Source organism: Tenrec ecaudatus, chromosome 4 (genome assembly GCF_050624435.1).
Source record: "Tenrec ecaudatus isolate mTenEca1 chromosome 4, mTenEca1.hap1, whole genome shotgun sequence".
NCBI classification, from domain to species: Eukaryota; Metazoa; Chordata; class Mammalia; order Afrosoricida; family Tenrecidae; genus Tenrec; species Tenrec ecaudatus.
Window position 1 is genome coordinate 68,961,013 of NC_134533.1, and position 21,102 is coordinate 68,982,114.

Genomic DNA, 21,102 nt, shown 5'->3' on the forward strand with positions numbered 1-21,102 from the left:
TCATTGTGGTCTCCCTCTCCACCCCCCAATTTCCCTAACAAAGCTCTGGGCTTCCTTGGAGGTACCAGTTTAGCTCTGGGGCCTAGCCATAGATGCTGTGGTGGACTGGGATGCAAAACCCAGGGAGGACTTCCTGATCCGGGGTTCAGAGAGGGATATTGAGCACCACAGGCCTTGTGGTTAGGGATCTGAGGACTGTGCCCTTAGAAGGTGGAGTTTTCCAATTATTCTCATTCAACACAGTGGGCTTAGGCCAGCCTCAAGAGACTGTTAATCTAAAGACCCTGCCATAGACGAGCTTCATCGGGAGTCTGTCCCTCACCAAAGAAAGACCAGCCCCGACAGCTAGCAGGCCTAATCCATAGTCTGCAAAAAAGTATTTATTTTCCTTTGAAATAAAATATACAACCCAAAGAGCTCAAAGCCTGGGGGAGTCAAGAGGATGGGGGAACCCTAAGGAGCCCATTTTGGTGTAGGGATCTGCCCCTGACACCTCCACCCCACACCTTTGCAGAGGAAGAAGGGTCTGAAAGCCAGACATCTCAAAGGGGAAGGGAAAGACATGCTGAGCTGGAGTCCTTTTCTGGAGCAGGTGATCACAGATGCAGGCCACCACCTGCATCGGGATGGCAGAAGCCCAGACGGGCAGAATCCTTGGAAATCATGGCCTGCCCACTGTCCATTATACAGACAGACACAAGCAGGCCCAAATCGGATGGATTATGCCCAAGGGCGCGCACACGCACAAAAAAAATTGTGTGTGTGAGACACCTAAGCAGCCTTCGCAAAGGGTTAGCCGTTGGTCTTGAGACTGTCAAGTGGCTGGCCCCATGCAGAGAAAAGGGCTGTGGACTTCAGGTAGCAGCCCGTGCTCTGTGGTCCCTAACCTCAGTGAGGTGGCTGTGTAAGGATCTAAAATGGGGTTGTGGTTGTGAACCTCAGGACTTTTTTTATAGCACCAGAAGGTGGAGCTCTCCTGTCAGCCTAGCTTCTTGAGGCTTTGGGGCGGGGTGGGGGTGAGGGGACTCAAATGATGATGTGGTTTGGAGGCCGGAGCTTAAGTGGGAAAGGGAGAGGTGGGGGGGGCAGTGTTCTCCCTTTCCCCACCCCCTGGTTTAGAGAGAGCACAGGTGGCGGAGATCAGAGTGTCCTCTCTGGGCAGTGGACGTGCTTTCCTCAGAAGCGTTTTTCTTCCGGCTGGGAGGTAATGAGCAGCTCCTTGTTCCCGAAGTCCCACCAGGCAGTCATGTGGAACGCCATGTTGGTGAGAACCACAGTGTACTCCAGGATGGCAAAGATGGTGTATACTATCATGAGAACACAGAACAGGGGCAAGGTGACCCTCTAGCCACCTCTAGTCAGAGGCTTCCTGCTAAGTTACTACCATTAGACCACAGGGAACGCAATAATAACCAGCCCCAACACTAATGCCATATTACACCTCATAGCCTCACAACTGCCCCACAGTCAATTCGACTACGGGCAGCTCCCAGCCTGGCTCACCTCCAGCCTCACAATACATGTTGTGCCGAAAGTAGACAGCCAGTGCCGAGAAGAAGGCGATGAAGTTGATGATGAAGAGCCTCTGTTTCCAGCTGTAGGACTTTCGCTCCTAGGAAATGGGGTGGCTGATCACCCTGCAGATGGCAGCCCCCCCTCTCGACCCAGGCTTCCGAAGGCTGGGCCTGGCCGCCCTCAGGTCCCTTCCAGTAGCCAGGGGAAGGGACAGAAGCAGTTTGAGCAGGTCTAAAAGGTGGGTTCCCAGTTCTTTTTTGGGGATGGTGGGCAATGGGCTGGGAGATGTGGCTAAGGAGCAATCTGCCCCAGCCTTCCCCATTGTGGGGGGTGGAATTTACAAGTTATGTGTTGTCACCCACCAATCCACCGCCACCAGATACTGTGGGGAGGTGTGTAGAGAGTGGGATGGGAGAACCATTAAAGACCACAGCTCCTGACAGTGTTCCCAGCCCGCTGCTGCTTGGGTGTAGCTCCTGCCCCAGTGGAGTTTCGAGGTGTTGTCCAGTGCCCCCCCCCCCCCCGTCACATACACCCCCAAATCCAGCCTTAGATTCAGACCAATCACCTTCCCCTGGGTCCCCAACCAGGTTACGGGTCAGGGTTAAAACGCCAGGCCCCGTTACCACATCCTGAGGACAGGGGTCCTCGCTTTACTCCTGGGCGACTGCAGTCCCTTTAGGGGTAGACCGTACCTCTAAACTTACTGTGTGCTTCTTGGCCAGACGCCAGAGAATGCAGGTTAGGAGCATGTAACTGAGAGATGAGGCGATGAAGACAATGAAAGCATTCTCGTGGATGGCTGACAGGAGAAAGGAAGGTTGGGGGGCACACATTGCAGGGAGGCCCCAAAGCAAGGAAACGCTCTGGGAGGGAGGGGCGGCCCCGCCTTGAAGGGGTGGGGCACGTTCCCTCCCCGCTCCACCCTCCTCCCCACACCCACTGAAGTCCTCGGAGGAGGAGACATAGGTGAGCACTAGCAGCGCCAGGTTCTCGACGACGTTGAGGCTGAAGTTGAGGCGGCAGAGAGGGCGGTAGCCGGGGCACGGGCAGGCACAGCTGAGGTAGTAGTTCCAGTAGGCGAAGGCCACCATGAAGCGAGGCGCCGAATGCAGGCCGATGCAGAAGCGCCACACGTAGCGCTGAGGAACCTCCCCGCCGATGGCCGAGCTCACCGATGGCAGGTAATTGGGCACCTAGAGAGGTGTGACCCATCAGGGCGCCGTCCTTGGAGGGCCCTGCCCACCTGGAGAGCCTTCTCTCCATCTCAGATCTCGTTCCTCCCCACGGCTCCAGCCCCACCCCTTCCAAGAGGTCCTCTTGCAAGCACCCACAGAGCGCTCCTGCGAGACCCCGCTCCCTTCCAAGTCCTGGGCCCAAGCCTCTGTTCCCAGTGTGCAGCCAGTTTGAGATTGTGGAGGGGCATGGTGGTGGGACCTTCTCCGTCCCCTCCTGCCCCCCCCCCTTCCCCACTCTCAACCTCAGCTGAAACCTGCACCCGACTGGGCACCTGTGGGGATGGTTCCGACCGCTCCCCATCCCACCGCAGGGCCTCGGATCAGTCCCGGGCAAGGTGTGCCCTACCACCTGAATGGCCTTGTGAGCCAGTGCTAGACCGACAGCCCAGCTGAGCTCTTCTGCTAGTTGCTTCCAAATCCACTCATTGCTCTGGCCAGGTGTGCCAAGGTGGCAGGCGGGACTGGGCGGACCTGGCAAAGAAGGGCACCTTCCATCTTGCTCATGTTTAATTAAGAATATTGGTGCTCCGCACCCAGTGTACTCCTATGAAAAATGCTCCCGTTCCTAGATAGTCCCCTATCCATCTTTCTCAATGCCTCGGATTCTCCAGTGAGCAAGGAACTGGAACCAAATTCCTTAAGGGTGAGGACAGAGGAGGATTTCATGCCTGCACAGCTCAAAGAACTGGTGTCATCCTTATGGGAGAGGGTAGTTAACACCGGGAAAGGAAAGCCGGGGGTGGGAGGAGGAGCCGTTAGAACCGCGGTTCTCAACCTTCCTAATGCTGTGGCCCTTTCATACAGTGCCTCATGTGGTGGTAACCCCCCCACCCAACCATAAAATTTTCATTGTTACTTCATCACTGTAATTTTGCTGCTGTTATGAACTGGGCAACCCCCGTGAAAGGGTGGTTCGACCCCAATGGAGTCGCGACCCACAGGTTGAGAACCACTACTTTAGAATATATGTTAACGTGCATATGACTCACCTACGGGTTGGGTTAAAATGGAACCGGAGACTGTATTCCCAAACGATTCCTGCTCAGTGGCAGTTGCCTGTCCAAGGCTCAGAATGCCTGTGGATGGTTTTTAGGCCCCTGCCAAGGGCCAGGCAGTGCCAGTGCCCAGAAAAGGGACAACCCTACTCTGATTATCAAGGGACCAATCTTCAAAGATGGAATTCTGGAAGATTCCTTCTTTTCTCCTAATGGGGGTGGGCACCTGGATGGGTATCTGGAGGCTGGTGGGCAATTGGAATGTAGCTTGTGGGACAGGGAAACCTGGGCAAGAACCAGTCAGGGGTGTCTGCCTCCACAGAGAAGAAGGTGGATTCTCCCCAGCAGGCAGCAGCAGGCAGAGTTGGGGAGAGGCCTCAGGAGGAAGAGAGAGTTAAGGCCCGGTGGCTGCCAGTTCTGCCCCCACAGACTGCTCTCAGGTAAGGGATAGGAGAAGGAGTCTAAGAGCAGGGATTAATCTCTCTCTCTCTCTCTCTCTCTCTCTCTCTCTCTCACACACACACACACACACACACACACAAGGCATAATCAGGTATAAATATGCACCTGTCCCCCACCCCCATCCTGTGCACACAAACTCCCCACTTATCAACTGTGCCAACAAGCAAGGGACATCAAGAGCTGAGAGCCCAGAAACACAGCTCCCCCAAACCTAAACTCCTATAAGCCCAGCGCTAGGGTACTGACTGATGGAGACAAATCCTTTTCCCATGAATGGAAACCCTTTGCTTTTGGTTTTGGCTTGAGGGACATGGCTTAGCATTCCTCTATGCAGGGCTGTAAATCAGAAACTTACATGGTATAGAGGGAAAGACTAAAAAAACAAAAAGAAAAGAAAACTCCTTCCCCTATCATGTAACTGCGAGACAATTACAAGTCATAGTGACCCTATAGAGTGGATTAGAACTGGCTCATGGGGTTTCTAGACTTTCTGGTAGTGAATCACTGAGCCTTTTTTCCCCACAGAGTGACCGATGGGTTTGAACCACTACCTGTGGTTAAGCATTGTACCACCAGCGTTCCTGTCCCCCATCATACACCACTTACCCAACAGTGTCACCGGGGCCCTCCACTTCCCATCACAGCACCTCAGATTTCACCAGACTCAGAAAAATAAACCCCATCCCTACCCCCAACCAAGTTTTGAATGACTATCTTACTGCCTCCATCCCTTGTCAACTAGGTCAACATCCCCAAATCCTGTTAGTTCGACTGCTGCTCCGCTCTGAAGTCCTTCATCTTCTCATTTCACAGGCCCCATCCTAGCTCTGCTCTCCCCAGCAGCCTGAGCTGCACCAACCTCCTAACTGACCTCTCTCCAACTCTTGTTCCTACCCTTACATGTCTCCTTAATGCAGGAGCCAGAATGATCTTCGGAAGCACAAACGGAGTACACCCCTTTCCTGTTTAAAATACCCATGGCTACCCATTGTCCTCTGAATAAAATCCCAAACCAGCCTGGAATTCATTAAGAACCTTCTTCATTCCCACAACAACAATGCCCACTCTCCTCCAAGAGGGAAGTCTTCCCAACATACAAGATGAGTTAGTGCCTCCACAGCACCTGTGCTCCTTCTGAGCACAATAGGAATCTAATTTCACTGTGTCTAGGGCTGTTGCTTACAGGAATGAGAGGCTGAGGTCAAGACTATGCTCAATTCCATGGCTGACAATGAACCTCTAATGCTGGGCGCTCAAAATAAGGCCTGGTGGACTGATCTGGGAGGCAGGAAATCCATCTAGGTTTCTGGCTGGCAGAGCCCTGAGTGGACACAGGCTTCAAGCTCACTCCCACTGAGTTTCATAGCGACCCTATAGGACAGAGTAGAACTGCCCCTGTCGGTTTCCAAGAATGCAAATCTTTAGGAATAGGAAGCTTCATCCTTCTCCTAAGAAGTGGCTGGTGGGCTCAAACAGCTGACCTCAGGTACCCCCCACCTATGTCATCCAGGGTCTCTCAATGGACACAGGAGAGTGGAAAGCAGGGCTACCAGGGCTAGGGGTAGAAACAAAGATTATGGATTTCAGAGCACACCAAAGTCAGACCCCTAGCCTGGGTTGAGTCATCTACTTCTCCTGGCCCTTGGCCTCATTGTATCTCTCCAGTCCAGGCCTCTTTCCCACTCTGGTCTTCCTTTTCCCACTGATGATCTCTCTTCCCCATTCCCAGTCTGTCCCCATCTATTCACTACTCTCTGCTCCCTTGCACTCTTTACTGTGAATTTCTCCTCCAGCATTCTCCCAAATTCTGAGTCAATCTCTCATTCTTTTATCCTTTCCTCCTCTCTCTGACTCTTCATGTTTCCTCCTACTCTTTCTTATTCCAATTTATCATCATCTCCTAGGCTGGCCCTGACCCAGGGGGCTGGGATGCCCGGCACTCACCCCACAGTCAGTGGCCACTGTGTACTCAAAGTGGAACACCAGGGACCAGATGATGCAGAAGAAGAAGCCGAAGACTGGGAAAGTGATGACCCACCAGACCATGGCTGTGAAGCGTAGCCGAAACACAGTCCCATCAGGGTCCAGGTGCTGGGAGGCCGCAGAGAACATCCTGTGGGAAGTGTTGCTCAGACAGGACAAGGGACACAACTTGGGGCCTTAAGGGATACCTGGGTCTGGCAGAGTGGAGCTTTTTCCAGAGCTGGCTCCTTAGGGAAGAGTCACAACAGAAAGGGTAGAAAGAGTAGAAAAGAAAACCGCCTAGAAGAGAAGTAGGGACAGAGAGATGGGGAGAAACAGGCAGGCTTACGTTCTCAGGAGTCTCCCTGCTGCCTCAGTCCTACAGAGGTGCACTATAGGTCCGCCTCTGGAAGAACTAGCTAGGAGAGTCGCGGCTCTGCTAGCTAGTCGCCTGGATGGGAAAACTCTTGACAGCCCATCTCACTCTCTCTGCCTAGGTCCCATCCTCAGATGTTGGAGAACTTTTATTCTCATTCCAAAGAAGGGACGAATTACGTGAAGATCAAACACTAGGACGAAAGCCCCTTGCTACCTAACAGCTTGGGACTCCACATCAAAACTTCCTTCAGGAAAGTAACTTAGACAAAGGACCCAGTCTGAGGACCGACCCTCTGATTGACCCAAGCCTCCCACTGCCCCTGTCTGACTACATTCCTGCTTCTCACCCAAGTTCAACTAGGAACAGTGGGAGTGTCTACTTTCAATGGGGCCACAGGCTGCCAGCCATCCCACCCCCAGGCTCAGAATGATCTAAGCCTCAGGCCAGCAGTACACTGATCCACGATACCATGGTACCTGCAGAGCTCCAACCCCCTCCCTCGTCTCCTTCCCTTTTAAGAGGACAACCCAACCCAAAGTTTTGGAGAATCTGAGGGCTATGGGAAACGGCCCCAACTCAACTTGAGCCTCTGTTGTGTCATCCCAAGGCAACCTCTGTCCAGGTCAGATGATCCCCGGAAGCTGGGCTTCTAATCCCTCCCTTCTCCTACCCCAACGACCATGAAATGTAAAAGGACCCCCATGCTGGCTCCTGGGTGAGGGAGTGGGGGTGGGGTAGGGTAAAGAAAAAGAGAGCATTTTGAATGAAAAGGCCTAAGGCCAAATCTTGGGACTCCTACCTCTGTCCGATAAGTGCACCCCAGTCCACTAGTCTAGCTCAGGATCAGGAATGCAGGGAGGGGGCGGTAAGCCACACTTACACTGGGTGCTGAAGGGTCCGAGGTCTGGCTTGCACACACTAGCAAGAGGGAAGCTGTACTGAGACAGAGGGTCCCACCCCCGGCTTTCTAAGGCCTGCCCTCCCGCCCACAGAGCCCAGCTGCCCAGCTCTCCACGCCTGCCCAATCACACAGCTTTTCCAGGATCACCAAGGTTATGTCATAAATCCAGGAACACACTGTAAAGGTAAGACGTGATAGTGGTTAAGGTCAGCCTACAGCAGCTTCCTTGCCAGAGATGGGGGTGGGGGGACCTTTCTAAGGGCTATATCTGCGGAAGCAGGGCATACTACCCTGACAGGTTTCAAGGAAGGGAAAGCAAGAGAGCAGAATATCCCTTTTTTGGGGAGTAGGACTGAGTATGTTTGTTGGGCTTCACTGGAGAACTGGCTAATCCTGTGACAACAGAATAAGAATTCAAAAATGATATAGATGGGCCTGAGAAGGAGTTTTCAGTGTCCAGTGTGTGCAGCACAGCCCTGGTGGCTCTGTGGGTTAAGCACTGAGCTGCTAACTACAAGGTTGATGGTTAAAACCCACCAAGTCTTCTGCAGGGGAAAGATGAGGCTGTCTGTCCCTATTGCGCATTTCTCTGTCCTATAGGATTGCTATGAGTTAAAGCTGACTCAATGGCAGTGGGCTTGGTTTTGCAACTGGTTAAAAAAAAAGACCAAAATGGATGTCAGAAGAGATACTGAAATTTGCTCTTGAATGTAGAGTAGCTAGAGAAAATGGAGGAAGGATGGAAGTAAAAGCTGAACAGAAGATTTCAAAGGGTGCCTGGAGAAGACAACATGAAATATTATAATGAAATGTACAAAGTTGGAAAAACATGCTTAGCATTTCTTTAGCTGGAAGAACTGATGAAAAAAAATCAAGCCTCAAGTTGTAATAAAGGATCCAATGAGCAAAATATTGAACACGAGAGGCATCAAAAGAAGATGGAAGGAATACATAGTCACTATACCAAAAGAGAATGGTTAATGTTCAATCAAGGTAAGAGGTAAAAAATGATCAAGAACCAATCGTAGGGAAAACCCCCAGCATCACTGCTGGCATTGATGAAAACAAGCCTCTATGAATTAATGGAGATGTTTCAGCAAACAGATGAAATGCTGTAAGTGCTTATTTCATGTATGCCCAGAAATCTGGAAGAAAGCTGGCTAACCAGCCAGCTAAAAGCAATCCAAAGAAAGGTGACCCAAAGAAATGTGGAAATGATCAAACAAGATCATAAGTGTCACACGTGTGTAAGACAATTAAAAAGTTACAACAATGCATAAATTGGGAACTACCGTAGATTCAAGCTGGATTGAGAAAAGGACATGAAACAAGAGAGCTCACTGCTATGTCAGATGGATCTTGGTTAAATGTAGAAAATTAGAAAAAAAAGATGTTTACCCAAGTTTCTGTGACATGTAAAGGCATTCATCCATGGATCACAACAAGTTATGGATAACATTGCAAAGAGTGGGAATTCTAGAATAGACTGTGTAGAACCTGTAAATACAGCATGAGGCGGTCTTTGGACTGGAACAAGCATCCTGTGTGGTTTAAAATTGGGAAAGGTGTGCGATGTACATCAGGGTTATATCTTCTCTCCATAACTTATTCAAACTGTACAGTGAGTAAATAATCGGAGAAGCTTAATTCTATGAAGAACTTGGCATCCGGATTGGAGGATGATACAACCTTGCTTGCTTAAAGTCAAGAGCTCTTGAGACACTTACTGATAAAAATCAAGGCCTACAGCCTTCAGTATGGGTTACACAGGAACGCAAAGAGAACAAGAATTCTCACACCTGAGCCAACAGACAACACGATGACGAATGAAGAAACGATTGAAGTTGTCACAGATTTCATTTTACTTGGATCCACAGTCAACACTCTTCGCAGCAGCTGTCAAGGAATCAAATGAACAGTGTTCCACATCCTGCTTTGGTGAGTAGTGACTGGAGTCGTAAAGCTGACAAGCAACCATTTAAGATGCAATTCTTGGTCTCTCACTATCTAGAGCAGAGGCTAATGAAGAAAATAAAAAAAACTCAAGGAAACATTCCAAAGGACGAACTGGAGCCACAGCCTCCAAGGCCTTGAGACCAGAAGAACTAAACAGCAGCTAGCCAGCATTGCTGACTGCTCTGAGCAGGAGCACAATAGGAGGCCCCTCCCATTGCCACAGGGCTGACCTGAAGTCTGGAGAGGCGCTGCAGTGCCATGGGCAGAGCAGAGAGAGTCACGGGAGGAAAGGACATGATCCCTGTTAGTTACTGAGCCTCCCCACTACTGGGTGCAAGCAGAGACAGCAAGACTGAACTATAGGTGATTGAGACTAGATCACACTTTCTATTTGTAGGGTCAGCTATTGTTGGGTTCTTCTGGGTGAGAAGGCCTATGTGAAAACCTCCCGAAGAACCCAATCCGGCAGCACAGGTGAATGTTGCCTTCTCAGACCATGTGGCTGGGCCTAATCCTACCCTGGGGAGCCAGGCACCCCTCTAATAACTATCCAGCCCCTTGACGGTTGTGCCAGTTACACTAAGGTTGTAGATCATATAAACCAGTGTTCCCCAAAGCAGGTGATACTGCCCCCTGGAGGGTAGTGGGATGGAGTGGGAGAAGGGCACACTTTATCCAGGATTATGGCTGTTAATTGAAGGGTTAAAAAGCGTTTACACTTGATCTTAGGCAAAAGGCGGAGAAGTGATGTTTAAAATGTTTTTAGTTGCCAATGTAAGCATTTGTAATCGCTGGGCTGGAGGTGGGGGTGGTGCTAAGCAATTTCTTTCTGAAAAGTGGTAGGCCAAATAAACTTGAAGACCTATGATAAAAACCCTCAGTCAGCCACAAGGGGCAGCACAGCTCGGTTTGATTCCAGGTGTCATACACAGATCATAATTTTCTGTGTGGACTAAGACTAGCTGATACCTGCCTTCCTTCTCCTGGGTCCTGGGCTGGGATCATGTCACTTTAGTCAACAATTGTTTTCTGACTCAGACGCAATACTAACCTCCAGGGGCTCCCCAGCAGGAAAGCAGGCACAAAAAGAATGTGTGAAAGATGACACCAGGAACTATGGGCACTCGGAGGAGAGTAGTTAAATCTGACAAAGGAGGCTAGGGAAGGGTGTCTGAAGGAGGCAACAGCTGGGCAGGTCTTTGCAGTCAGTGTGATGGGAACTTTTGGCACACTGATCTGAGATGAGCGCTAGTTAGGTAAGAAGGGAAGTCAGTTGGGTTAAAACCCTTTCGGATCTCCCCTCAGATCACTGCCAGCCCCCCCTCTTTTTTTCTAGTCCCGTTCCATCTGACAACTTCCAGCCCCAAGGCTCAACAATGCTCCCCACAGCGCTGGCACACCTCTAACCCGTGACAAATCAGGAGGGAAAACTGTAACCATATGAACAAAAGAAGTAGGTCCCTACCCAAATCCCACGGCCAGTCCCTGCCCTTCCTCTGGAACACATGCTCTCTACAGGAAGGCGAGGAGCCACGCTGGCCGAAGGCCTTCCGACTCTTTCTGACCAGAATCCAAGGATACATGCCCAGACCCTGCTTTATGTCCACCCTCTCTTGTTCTTCCTTCCAGCTGGCAGGCTCCTCTTCTTCCTCCTCCTTTTGCTCTTCTCTTTCCATCCTCTCCAACCCACCTTCCTCTCCTCTCTTTACCTGGAGCTGTGCCTGGAAATCCCCGGGAAGGAACAGTCAGAATTACCAACCCCATTTTAGACCTGGGAAAACCCACACCCAGCCTCTGTTTCTTAGGTCATATAGAATCATACGATGAGCTAGGAATAAATCAGAGGTCAACACAGGTTTCACCCCATTTATTCCAAGATCCTGTAGAGAAAGAGCTCACGTCCTTCTTCCTGACCCAGAAACACAAATCCCTGTCCAGAGATTTCCAGGCTACCTCAGACAGCATGGCATCCATCCCAGAAAACATACACACACACACACACACACACACACACACACACACACACGGATACACCACACATGGACATGCACAGATGTAATCTCTCCCACACACATACCCCACAGAGTCATTAAATATAGTTGTCTGCTGTACAGACAGGCACAAACCCACAGTGTGCACTAAGGGGTCCAAAATTCCCTCTACCACCTTCTAGAAAACCATGGGGCTTCTGAATCTGCATCACCATGAAGGATAGTTCTAGATCCTAGCGTTGTCCAGCTTCAGTGACCCCAGTGCCCAATGGCTAACATGGAAGGTGGAAGGAAGCCAATCATTGAGACCTCAGCTTGCAGGCATCCCCTCAGCAGCCCAGGATGCTTGTTGGACCCTAGTGTAGAGCTAGCTAATCCTGTGACAAAACAATCAGTATCCCGGAAAGATCTAGATGAAGTTGATATAAGGTATCAATATCCCCCAAGCCCTACCCCACAGTGTGTGGCCGTTGTCTCCTTGAAGTGGAAGAGCAGGGACCAGAGGACGCAGAAGAGGAAGGCGACAAGTGGACAGCAGACTGTGACCATGGCCACCAGGGTGAAGCGGAGCCGGACCAGGGTCCCATCTCGGTCCAGTGGCAGTGGGACCTGGTACATCTTGTCAGACCTGGGAATGGAGTAGCATGCTATCAGTGCCCCAGGGTTGGAGGTCAGTGGTAACGCCAGCTCTTGGGTTCAGTCTTAAGCTGGATGTGCAACGAGGTGGTGAGTATGAAAACAACATACAACCTAGTCCCGAACAGCTCCTGGCCTAGATGAGGAAGAATGCCTTGGAATCCCAAGAGGACATTCACCCTCAGTTTCAGAAGGAAGAAAATGGGCCAAATCTGTGCTAGGAAGAAGCTTGAACAGGTTGGGAGATCTTATGCCTGTGGCTGGCTTGACAGTCAATTAATAAGAGCTGATTTAATTAGTCTCTTCTTACTTCAGAACCCAACCTTAAAACCTAACCATAGACAGAATGGTCCATTTCCTCCCCCAAGTGTTTGAGCCTTAGACCCAGCTTCCAGGGTACAGGGCTTCTCCTCAGCTCTGTGCTTCACCCACTGGCCCACAGCCCTCTTTCACCTTTTGTCCCTTCCCAGGCTCTGTGTACTGTGTGTCTACATCACAATCCATGGCAGCAGGGCTCCATGGAAAAGGACAGAACCTCAGCGGCCAGCCTGTCTCTGCCTGCTGCCTCACGTGTTCTGAGGGTAAAAGGCTTTGCAGAATCAGGTCTGGCGCTAGCCTGGGGTTGTTTGTTGGGGAGAGCTGCTTGGTCAGCTTCTGGAGGCTTCCTGGTGCCCAGGGCCTGTCCATCACACTACCAGCAACTAAGTGAGGACTCCTGAGGACTGTGACTCCCTCATCGGACATGGACATCTCAGGTCAGGAACGGTAGTAGTTAAACATATACCAATAATCCTAACCCATTCACCTTTCGGTGACTGGGAGAGGCAACTGAGGCCAGCAACATGTCTGGAGTTGCAGCAAATAGAAGAGCCAGTCCCGGGAAGATGAGATTCATGAGTCACACATACCTGGCCTTGCTTAACTCCTCCCTCATTGGGTCAGAGTCCCTGGGTAGAAAGGAGTACCTAGCCATAGGAGGAAGAAGGGTAAAAAGCAAATCCTAAATAGATGAGTCAGTCAGCCTTGGTACACTGTAAAGATAAGATGTCCAGAGGCCTGTGCTGGAGGGAAACTATCCCTGGAATTTAGGCTTTTTCTTGCCCAAGCTAGGCCTGGCTCAATGTACACAAACAACTCACCTCTCTGGGATGGCTTTGATGACCCTCCCAGATAAAACACATGTCCTTGGCCCATCCACAGATGCCATCCCTACACCCTTAATCCTCACCCCCCAATCCCTCCTGGAGGTCAGTGGGCAAATCCTTCCCTGTTAGGTATGTGGCCCTGGGCAAGTCCCCTAACTACCCTAGGGCTGTTTCCATAGTTGTACAGCATGGGAATCATGGCTTGGATTACTTCTAAACTCCTTCCAATTTCTTTCTGGTCCTGTAGATCTTAGGGCAGTGCTCACTTCCTCCCAGGTAACATTTAGCTGTAAACAGCTTTCTTATAAGTACTCCTACATCATATCCAAAGGTCCCTGGAGAGTTTGTTAATCTCTAGTCCACATCCATTCTTAGGGGTGGTCCAAGGGGTTGTTGCCGCTGCTGACCAAAAGGTTGACAGTTTAAGTCCAGTCAATGGCCCCTTGCAGACAGCCCTGGCTATCTATTTCTGGGGGGTGGATGGGGATGGGGAAGCCACTGAAATCCCAGGAAGGACAGCTCTGCTCTGATACACACGGGATAGCCATGTGTTGGAGTCCACTGAGGGCCACTGCTTACCGAGTACCCTGCATGCTGACTTAGGCACTACAGCCTGTGTGCTTCTCCATGAGGAGTCAATGAGTTAGGCACTATAGCCTGTATACTTCTATTTTACAGACGAGGAAACGGAGGCACAAGGAAGTTAAAGCACTTGCTCAAGGGCACGGGCGGTTCGAAACCGGTCAGTGCCATTCCTTGGGTCCCACACCTCCATCCTCCAAACGGAGGAGGAATCCTGGCCTGAATGCCGCGCGGAGGGAAGCAGTCGAGCGGAGAGAGTGCAGTCCCTGCACCCCGAGCCCGAGGTGGAGGAGGGGAGCGAAGAAGGCAGCTAGCTCCTGGATCCAGCGCGGCAGAGCGAGCGGGCAGGTAGCAGCACCTCAGTGCTAGGGGCCCGGTTCAGCAAAGGCCTAACCGCGTGGCCAAGCTCCCTTCGGTGGCTCGCCGATCGGAAGCACCCATCCACATACTCACCCTGGAGGCGGCGGCACCGGCGCTAGCCTGGAGCCCCCGGAACCCCGGCAGCCCCCGCCGGCCCGGGGCGAGCGGCGGGGCCCGATCGGGAACGAAGAGGGCGGGGCCGGCGTGCTCGGGGGCGGAACTTGGGAAGGAAGCAGCACCCAAATCCTCTGCTGGCCCCTCCCAGCAAATGGGTATCCAGACCCCTTGGCTCTCCCTCTAATCTCCAGCCCTGGTCTACCCCACTAATCCCGGCTGTGAGCCCTGCACACCTAGGTGTGGTCCGTTGGACTAGTCATCCTGTACCTTGCCTCTTACCTGTTGAAATAATAATTGATTCAACAGGATTTTATTCTCCAGCCCCACTCCGGTCCCCCTCTGTTCTAACAGAATCACTCGTCCTCCTGAAACAAAGAGCTGGTTACGTGGGTGCCCCTTCCCAAGCTTTGCTCACCTTAGCAGATTGGTTCCTGTTTAGCCCTGGTGAGGGCAGTTAGCAAGGAGAGAGATTCACTGCTTCAGATCACCTGGGCCAGAGCTGCTCCGACTGTCAACAGGAGGGGAAGGAAGCCCTGTTCCGCCTAGCGAGAGGAGAGTGTCCAGTCCCCAGCCCTGTCCTCTCCCCATCCTGATGCTGGATCCCCAGAAACCAACTCCTAGGGGTCCCTCTTCACCCTGTCCTTCCTCACTCATAAAGGACCCATGACTCCCTTCGCAGACACCATCACACTCGAACGGGGCTGGGCACAATCATTCCTTCTGTGGCACCTGAGGGGTGGTCAGTACCTGCAAGGAGTGGACTAGCTTTGAGCTAGACATGTTACCACCCTATTTCCTCCATTTAAAGCCTCACAGGACTACGGACACATTCTGATCACCTTCTGTGTCTCAGGCACTTTTCTACTTGTAATGTGTTACGGCAGTTTACTCCTCATTTAAAACAAAACAAAAAAACCTTACTGCCATCGAGTCAGCTCTGACTCACAGGGGCCTTCATTTTATAGTCATTTCACCAACAGAAAACAGAAGATAAATGAAGTACTTACACACTAGTGAATGTCACGGCCCAGGTTCAAGTCTAGCATGTTAATGACTAAAATTGCCACTTTGCAGCTGGAACAGACTCCATGTTGATTAACTTGCCTGATCTTATTATTTTTGCTTTCGCTCTTGTTTAATCACTCAGCCATGGCCCTCTCTGGACCCCTGGTCCAGAGGCATAGTGGGTTAAGTATTGGGCTATTAGCTGTAAGATGGGCAGTTCGAAACCACCAGCCACTTGGTGGGAAAAAGATGAAGTTTTCTACCCCCACAAATGTTGAGCCAGAAATGACTTGATGGCAGTGAATTTGAGGCCCTCTCTATGGGAGGCTCTAGCCTGACTAGACTGTGACTCTAGGGGGATCCCAGTTTGGACGACAAGTTTCTTCACCTCAAAGTCACTTAAACTTTGAATTCTCTCCCACTCCATCCTCTAAGGCAGTGGTTCTCAACCTCTGGGTTGCAACCCTCTTGGGGGTCGAATGACCCTTTCACAGGGGTCACCCAATTCATAACAGTAGCAAAATTACAGTTATGAAGTAGCAATGAGAATAATTTTATGGTTGGGGTATCACCACAACATGAGGAACTAGGAAGGTTGAGAACCACTGCTCTAAGGTACTAGGACAGATATAGATGACTGATAACGTTTACTAAAGGAACCATTTCAACCAATTTCAGCTACCTAGACAGGTTTTCTGCCTGGGGGTTAAATGTCTAATTAGACCCAATCTTTGGGTGCATTTGCCTCTGGCCCCCTTTCCCTAATTACCATTCCTTAAGGTTGAGTCCCCTTCTCCCTGCATCTTAAGGATCCCCAATTTTAAGGGGCTTAATCCTGACTCTGATTCTCCATGTTGCCCTGAGCCTCAGCTTTTTCATCTGTGAATGTTGTTTTTTTTTCTCTCTGTGATTCCACTTACTCTGTGTGAATGTTTTTTAAGAAGGCCCACATACAGGATTATTGTGAGAATTAAATGAGGTTAGCGGTATGTCTGGCATATGCAAGGGACTCACTGCATGCTGACGACTGTGGGATTTCTGAACTCTCCTCCTGTCTGAACCTTTTCTGCACCCGACTGTCCTTGACCCTATTTGCCTCACTGTCAGTTTGCAAGGCTTTCACCTACCTTGATTGAGGTGAAGAAAATCTGAAGAATGAGATCTTACTATGGCAGGGACTTCATGCGCTTTCTTTTATTTGGTCCTCTTAATAATTTGGTGCGGTAACGCTGATGAAACCCATGTTACAGATAAATAAGTTAAACAAGCATTTCTTCTCACCCAATTCAGCAGGGGGCTCAGCACTTGCTGTGCTGGCATTTGTCCAGGATCCAAGGAGCTGCTGCTGTGGTGAGGGCCTTCCAGTGGCTCCTGCCCTCTGTTTGGTTCCGTTTGCCAGCGTGTCTGCACATAGCCAGACTACTGGTGCCTGAAAGAGCACCACCATGTCCCAGCTTCAGCCATAAGCACTGCTTCACACCCCCACCCACACATACACAGATAAAGAGGCTTCAAAGAGTCCCCGGAAAAATGGAATAATTCCATGAACTCTTTGAAGCTCCTATACCAAACACCTTAAGTTAGTTTGTTTACAAAGATGGAGGGGGGAGTAGAAGAAGTGAATGTGGGTGAGATGTGCTTGTCTCAGAAAAGTTACTATAGAGGGCCTCTTTCACTGGTTTCTTTGCCCTCGTCTACCCATTATCCTCCACATTCCAGCCACATCGGCTTTTCCTAAAACATAGATCTGACCATGTCCCACCCTGGCTATAAATTATCCTGAGCTTTCAGAATCAAAAGCTTTTAGTGTGGTATTCAACCAAAATCCAAATTTACTGCCATCAAATCAATGCTGACTCAATAGTGACCCCCTGTGGGTCTCAGACTGTAGCTGTTTACTGGAGTAGAAGGCCCAGTCTTTCTGCATGAGCTGCTGGTGGTTTCAAACTGCCAACCACGTGGACCACAGCCCAACACATAACCACCACCAGGGCTCCTCAGTATGGTACTGAACATCTTTTATATCTGGCCATCTTCTACTGCAGTCACCACATATTTTACATTCCAGCCACTCCTCTCTGCCGTGATTGCGTTGCTCAGCTTCATCGTATCTCCCCCTAGATGTCATGTTCTACCTAGGGACTCAATCCACAGACGGCACTGGTGCCCACCCTGGCAACAGCAGCAAAGTAACTTGTTGCCTATTTCCACTCTCCCAGGAGCTCACTTCAGATAGAATTCTGCCTTTTTGGTAGCATTTCTGGATCATTCCGCTTAGCTCAGGGTCAGGCATATTAGAGGAACTTGGAAACTATTTGTTCTATTGTACCAAACCGAACTAGGATTTGAAGAGGTTTAGAATTTATAAGAAAGGGAAGGGGATAAAACTAGGTTACTCTCACAGCCATTGAGTCAATTCTGACTCGTAGTGATACAGTGCTATAAAGGACAGGGGAGAATTGCTCCTTTGGGTTTCCAAGACTGTCACTCTACAGGCATAGGAAGTCCCAGCTTTCTCTCATGGCGCAGCTCGTGGCTCCCAAATGCTGACTTTTCGGTTAGCAGCCCAACACATAACCACCATACACCTCATAGGTAGCTTTAAAGTTCACCCACCTTGTCCCAGTTCCACTCTACCTAAAGCAATAATTAAATCTTCATTGTTCTTTCTTTTGCCTCCTTTTTTTAATTAAAAAGTTTTAATGGCACATATTTCATATATCATACAATTCAATAATTTAATCATAGCAATAAGAGTTATACAATCATCTCCATAATCAATTTCAGAACATTTGTTTCTATCTTGTACTCATTGCCATGAGTTCCCCAGTTCCCCTCAAGCTTCATTGTTCATAGAATTTTCTGTGATGCCTCCATCATTTCTAGGGTGATGTCCCAGTTTGCATTCCTGGATATACTGAGTTCTTCCTGACACCACATCCTGGCTCTCCCTGTTCATGTGGAGAACAGGCTTGGAATGCTTTCTCTTCTGCTGCAGGGAACTCTAGCCTTCCTATAAAGACATATTTATGATACTTTGGTAAGAATTCTTATGGTAATTTTTAGGTTAATTCCTAAGAAAGGGATTATTTAACTTAGAAAGATAAGAAAGGTAGAATTTAACTTCTAAATTGGCATAAAAATGAAAATGAGATGATCAAAAAGAATGCAAAAGGCAGATACAAATGGCTTGAATCATTAGGGAAATGTTTACCAACACCACAGTGAGATATTACTTCCCACCTACTAGGATAACTTTAAGGGAGTCCTGGTGGCGTAGTGTTACCCATTCGGCTACTAATAAAAATATCAGCAGTTCAAGACCCTTGGAGGAAAGATGAGGCTTTCTATTCCCATAGAGAGTTGCCATCTTGGAAACCCACAGGGGCAGCTCTGCCCTGTCCTATAGGGTCACTATGAGTTGGAACCATCTCAATGGCACTAAGTTTAGTTTTTAGGGGATAACTAAAAAAAAAATAAACCAAACACACACACAAAAACAACAACAAAAAACACCCAAAATAACGTACGTGGCAAAAGATGCTGGCAAAGATGTGGGAAAATTGGAACACATATTGCTGGTGAGCATGTAAAGTAGGGCTATCATTTATGACCCAGAAATTCCACTCCAAGAGAAATTAAAACATTTGCACACAAATGTTCATGACAGCATCATTAAAAACCCTAACCCAAATGACAAATGGGTAACATAAAATAATATATATTTAGCTCTGAGAAAGAATCAAGTTCTGATAGAAGCATTCAGAAAACAAAACAAAAAAACACCAACCAAACTCTGCCATCTAATTGATTCTGACTCATAGTGACCCTGGAAGGGTAGAAGCACACCTGTCCCCTTTTAAGGTATCAGCAGCTGGTGGTTTCAGACCACTATGTCCCAAGGGTTCCTCTAGATCAGCAGTTCTCAACCTGTGGGTCGAAACCCCTTTTGGGGTCGAATGACCTTTTCACAGGGGTTGCTCGATTCATAACAATTGCAAAATTGCAGCTATGAAGTAGCAATGAAAATACTTTTATGGGGGTCGAATGACCTTTTCACAGGGGTTGCTCGATTCATAACAATTGCAAAATTGCAGCTATGAAGTAGCAATGAAAATACTTTTATGGTTGGGGGTCACCACAACATGAAAGGGTTGCGGCGTTAGGAAGGTTGAGAACCACTGCTCTAGATTCAAACCTTAAGGACACAAAATAAGTTAGTAGATGAAAGGCTATAATGGGACTGGGTTTGAGGCCTGGATGATGAGGCTGAGAAAACTCAGGAGGGCAGTGATGGAGTCAGTCGCCAGGGCGAGCCTCTGGCTTGATGGAGAGCTCTGTATCACAGCAGGACAGGGAAGAGTGGAAGGACAAGAGGGCTGTTCGGAAGGAGTTCATCTAGTAAACACCTACAATGTAACAGGTTTTTCACACCAGTTCTTTACAACCACCTTACTTTTTGACAAATTAAGCAACTCTTTAATCCCTTGCTACCTTCAAAGCCCCAGCGGGTTTTAAACTGAGACCATTTCAGTTTTGTATTGACAGAGGTGGTGGTGGAGAGCTAGTCTGCAAACATTCTCTGAGCATGAGCACAAACCCCGCTAATCTGTATGAGATGCTCAGTCATTAAAGAAATCCAGATTTGAGAACACAGCTCACAGCTTTGTAATCAGGTTTTTCTGAAGACAGGGATATAAAGAATAAGATACAAAGTGACAAGATTGTAACAGAGTCCTACCAAGGGAACCAGTCCACCTACCTCTGCTTTGAAATGCATCCCAGAGAGAGAATGGGAATATTTGAATCCAAGTGGTGTAGTTGTAGTAGCAAAACGCAAGGACAGTTGTTCTGAACCACCCATCCCTCAGAGGGAGAAAGGCTGGGCATTCCACTCCCGGAAAGAGTTTCAGAAACTTACACGTGCAGTTCTATGTTACAGGGTCGCTGTGAGTTGACATCGACTGGACAGTATTGTTTGGGGGTTGTTCATTTGTTTCCTAAAGATAGAAGCCCAGGTGGTACAGTGGTTACCCACTCAGTTGCAACTGAAAAGCCGGTGATGGAAAGATGTGGCAGTCTGCTTCCAAAGATTTACAGCAAATGTAGCTGTTACAGAGCTCTGGTGGTACTGAGCTGCTAACCTTAAGGCCACTGTCACTGGTTCGATTCCTGTAAAAATTCGAAAGTCTCGGAAACCTATTCTGCCCTATAGATTTGCTATGAGTCGGAATCGATTCGTTGGCAATGAGATAAGTGGCTGTTATTAGGAAGCCCCATGAATGCTGATTTGTATCAGGCTCTAGGGTGGGCCAGGGCATTTCGAATGTTCACGAAGCCTACCCTAGGGGATATGAGATAATTCTTGCCCTTCCTACATAAGAAGGAAACGAAGGTTCTGAGTGGAAAGGTGTACTAATGTTGGCATGGGTCAACAAAGGAGGCGGAGAATTGGGTTTAGGGAGCAGATGCAGGCAAGTTCTGCGGACAGGCTGGCCTTCTAGGGGGTCCTCCAGCTCCGCACGTGGTCAGACCAGGAAGTGCGAGTCCACGTTCAGGAAGTCTTCCCATAACCACCGGGGGACGGGGGACGGAGAACGGAGGACGGGGGACGGGGCACGGGGCAGGGTGGAATAGTTAGCATGCTATCCTGGAACCTACCTTCTGATTGGCCCGAGCTTCCGCAGCCCGAGTCGCTCGGTACCACGGAAGGGGGCGGAGCCTCGGCGTGGCGTCACTCCTGCTCTCTCACACCCCGCCCGCTACACGCCAGCCTAGCCATTCAGCAGCCCACTTCGAGGGGCCTTGTGTGACGCCACCATTCTCTCCCAGCCAATCGCGGCAGCGTAGGGGCGGGC

The 21,102-nt window shown here is 49.6% G+C and overlaps 1 protein-coding gene across 5 annotated transcripts; it reads right to left on the reverse strand.

Annotated features, from left to right (window-relative positions):
• Positions 1-362: 362 nt before the first annotated feature.
• PGAP2 (post-GPI attachment to proteins 2) lies at positions 363-20,964 on the reverse strand. Of its 5 annotated transcripts, none has more exons than XM_075546178.1 (8): positions 20,906-20,964; positions 20,166-20,244; positions 16,526-16,673; positions 11,853-12,027; positions 2,459-2,711; positions 2,211-2,317; positions 1,504-1,612; positions 363-1,307 (listed from the first exon to the last, which is right to left on the reverse strand). In XM_075546178.1, the coding sequence occupies exons 4-8, from the start codon at positions 12,015-12,017 to the stop codon at positions 1,177-1,179; spliced, it is 765 nt and encodes a 254-aa protein (XP_075402293.1). In that variant the 5' UTR covers positions 12,018-12,027; positions 16,526-16,673; positions 20,166-20,244; positions 20,906-20,964; the 3' UTR covers positions 363-1,176. The 5 variants fall into 5 exon arrangements, with proteins under 5 accessions (XP_075402293.1, XP_075402294.1, XP_075402298.1 ...); XM_075546179.1 differs by lacking the exon at positions 20,906-20,964 and adding an exon at positions 14,655-14,747 and having other exon boundaries at positions 20,166-20,646; XM_075546183.1 differs by lacking the exons at positions 16,526-16,673; positions 20,166-20,244; positions 20,906-20,964 and adding exons at positions 6,155-6,361; positions 14,216-14,320.
• Between the last annotated feature and the right edge of the window lie 138 nt (positions 20,965-21,102).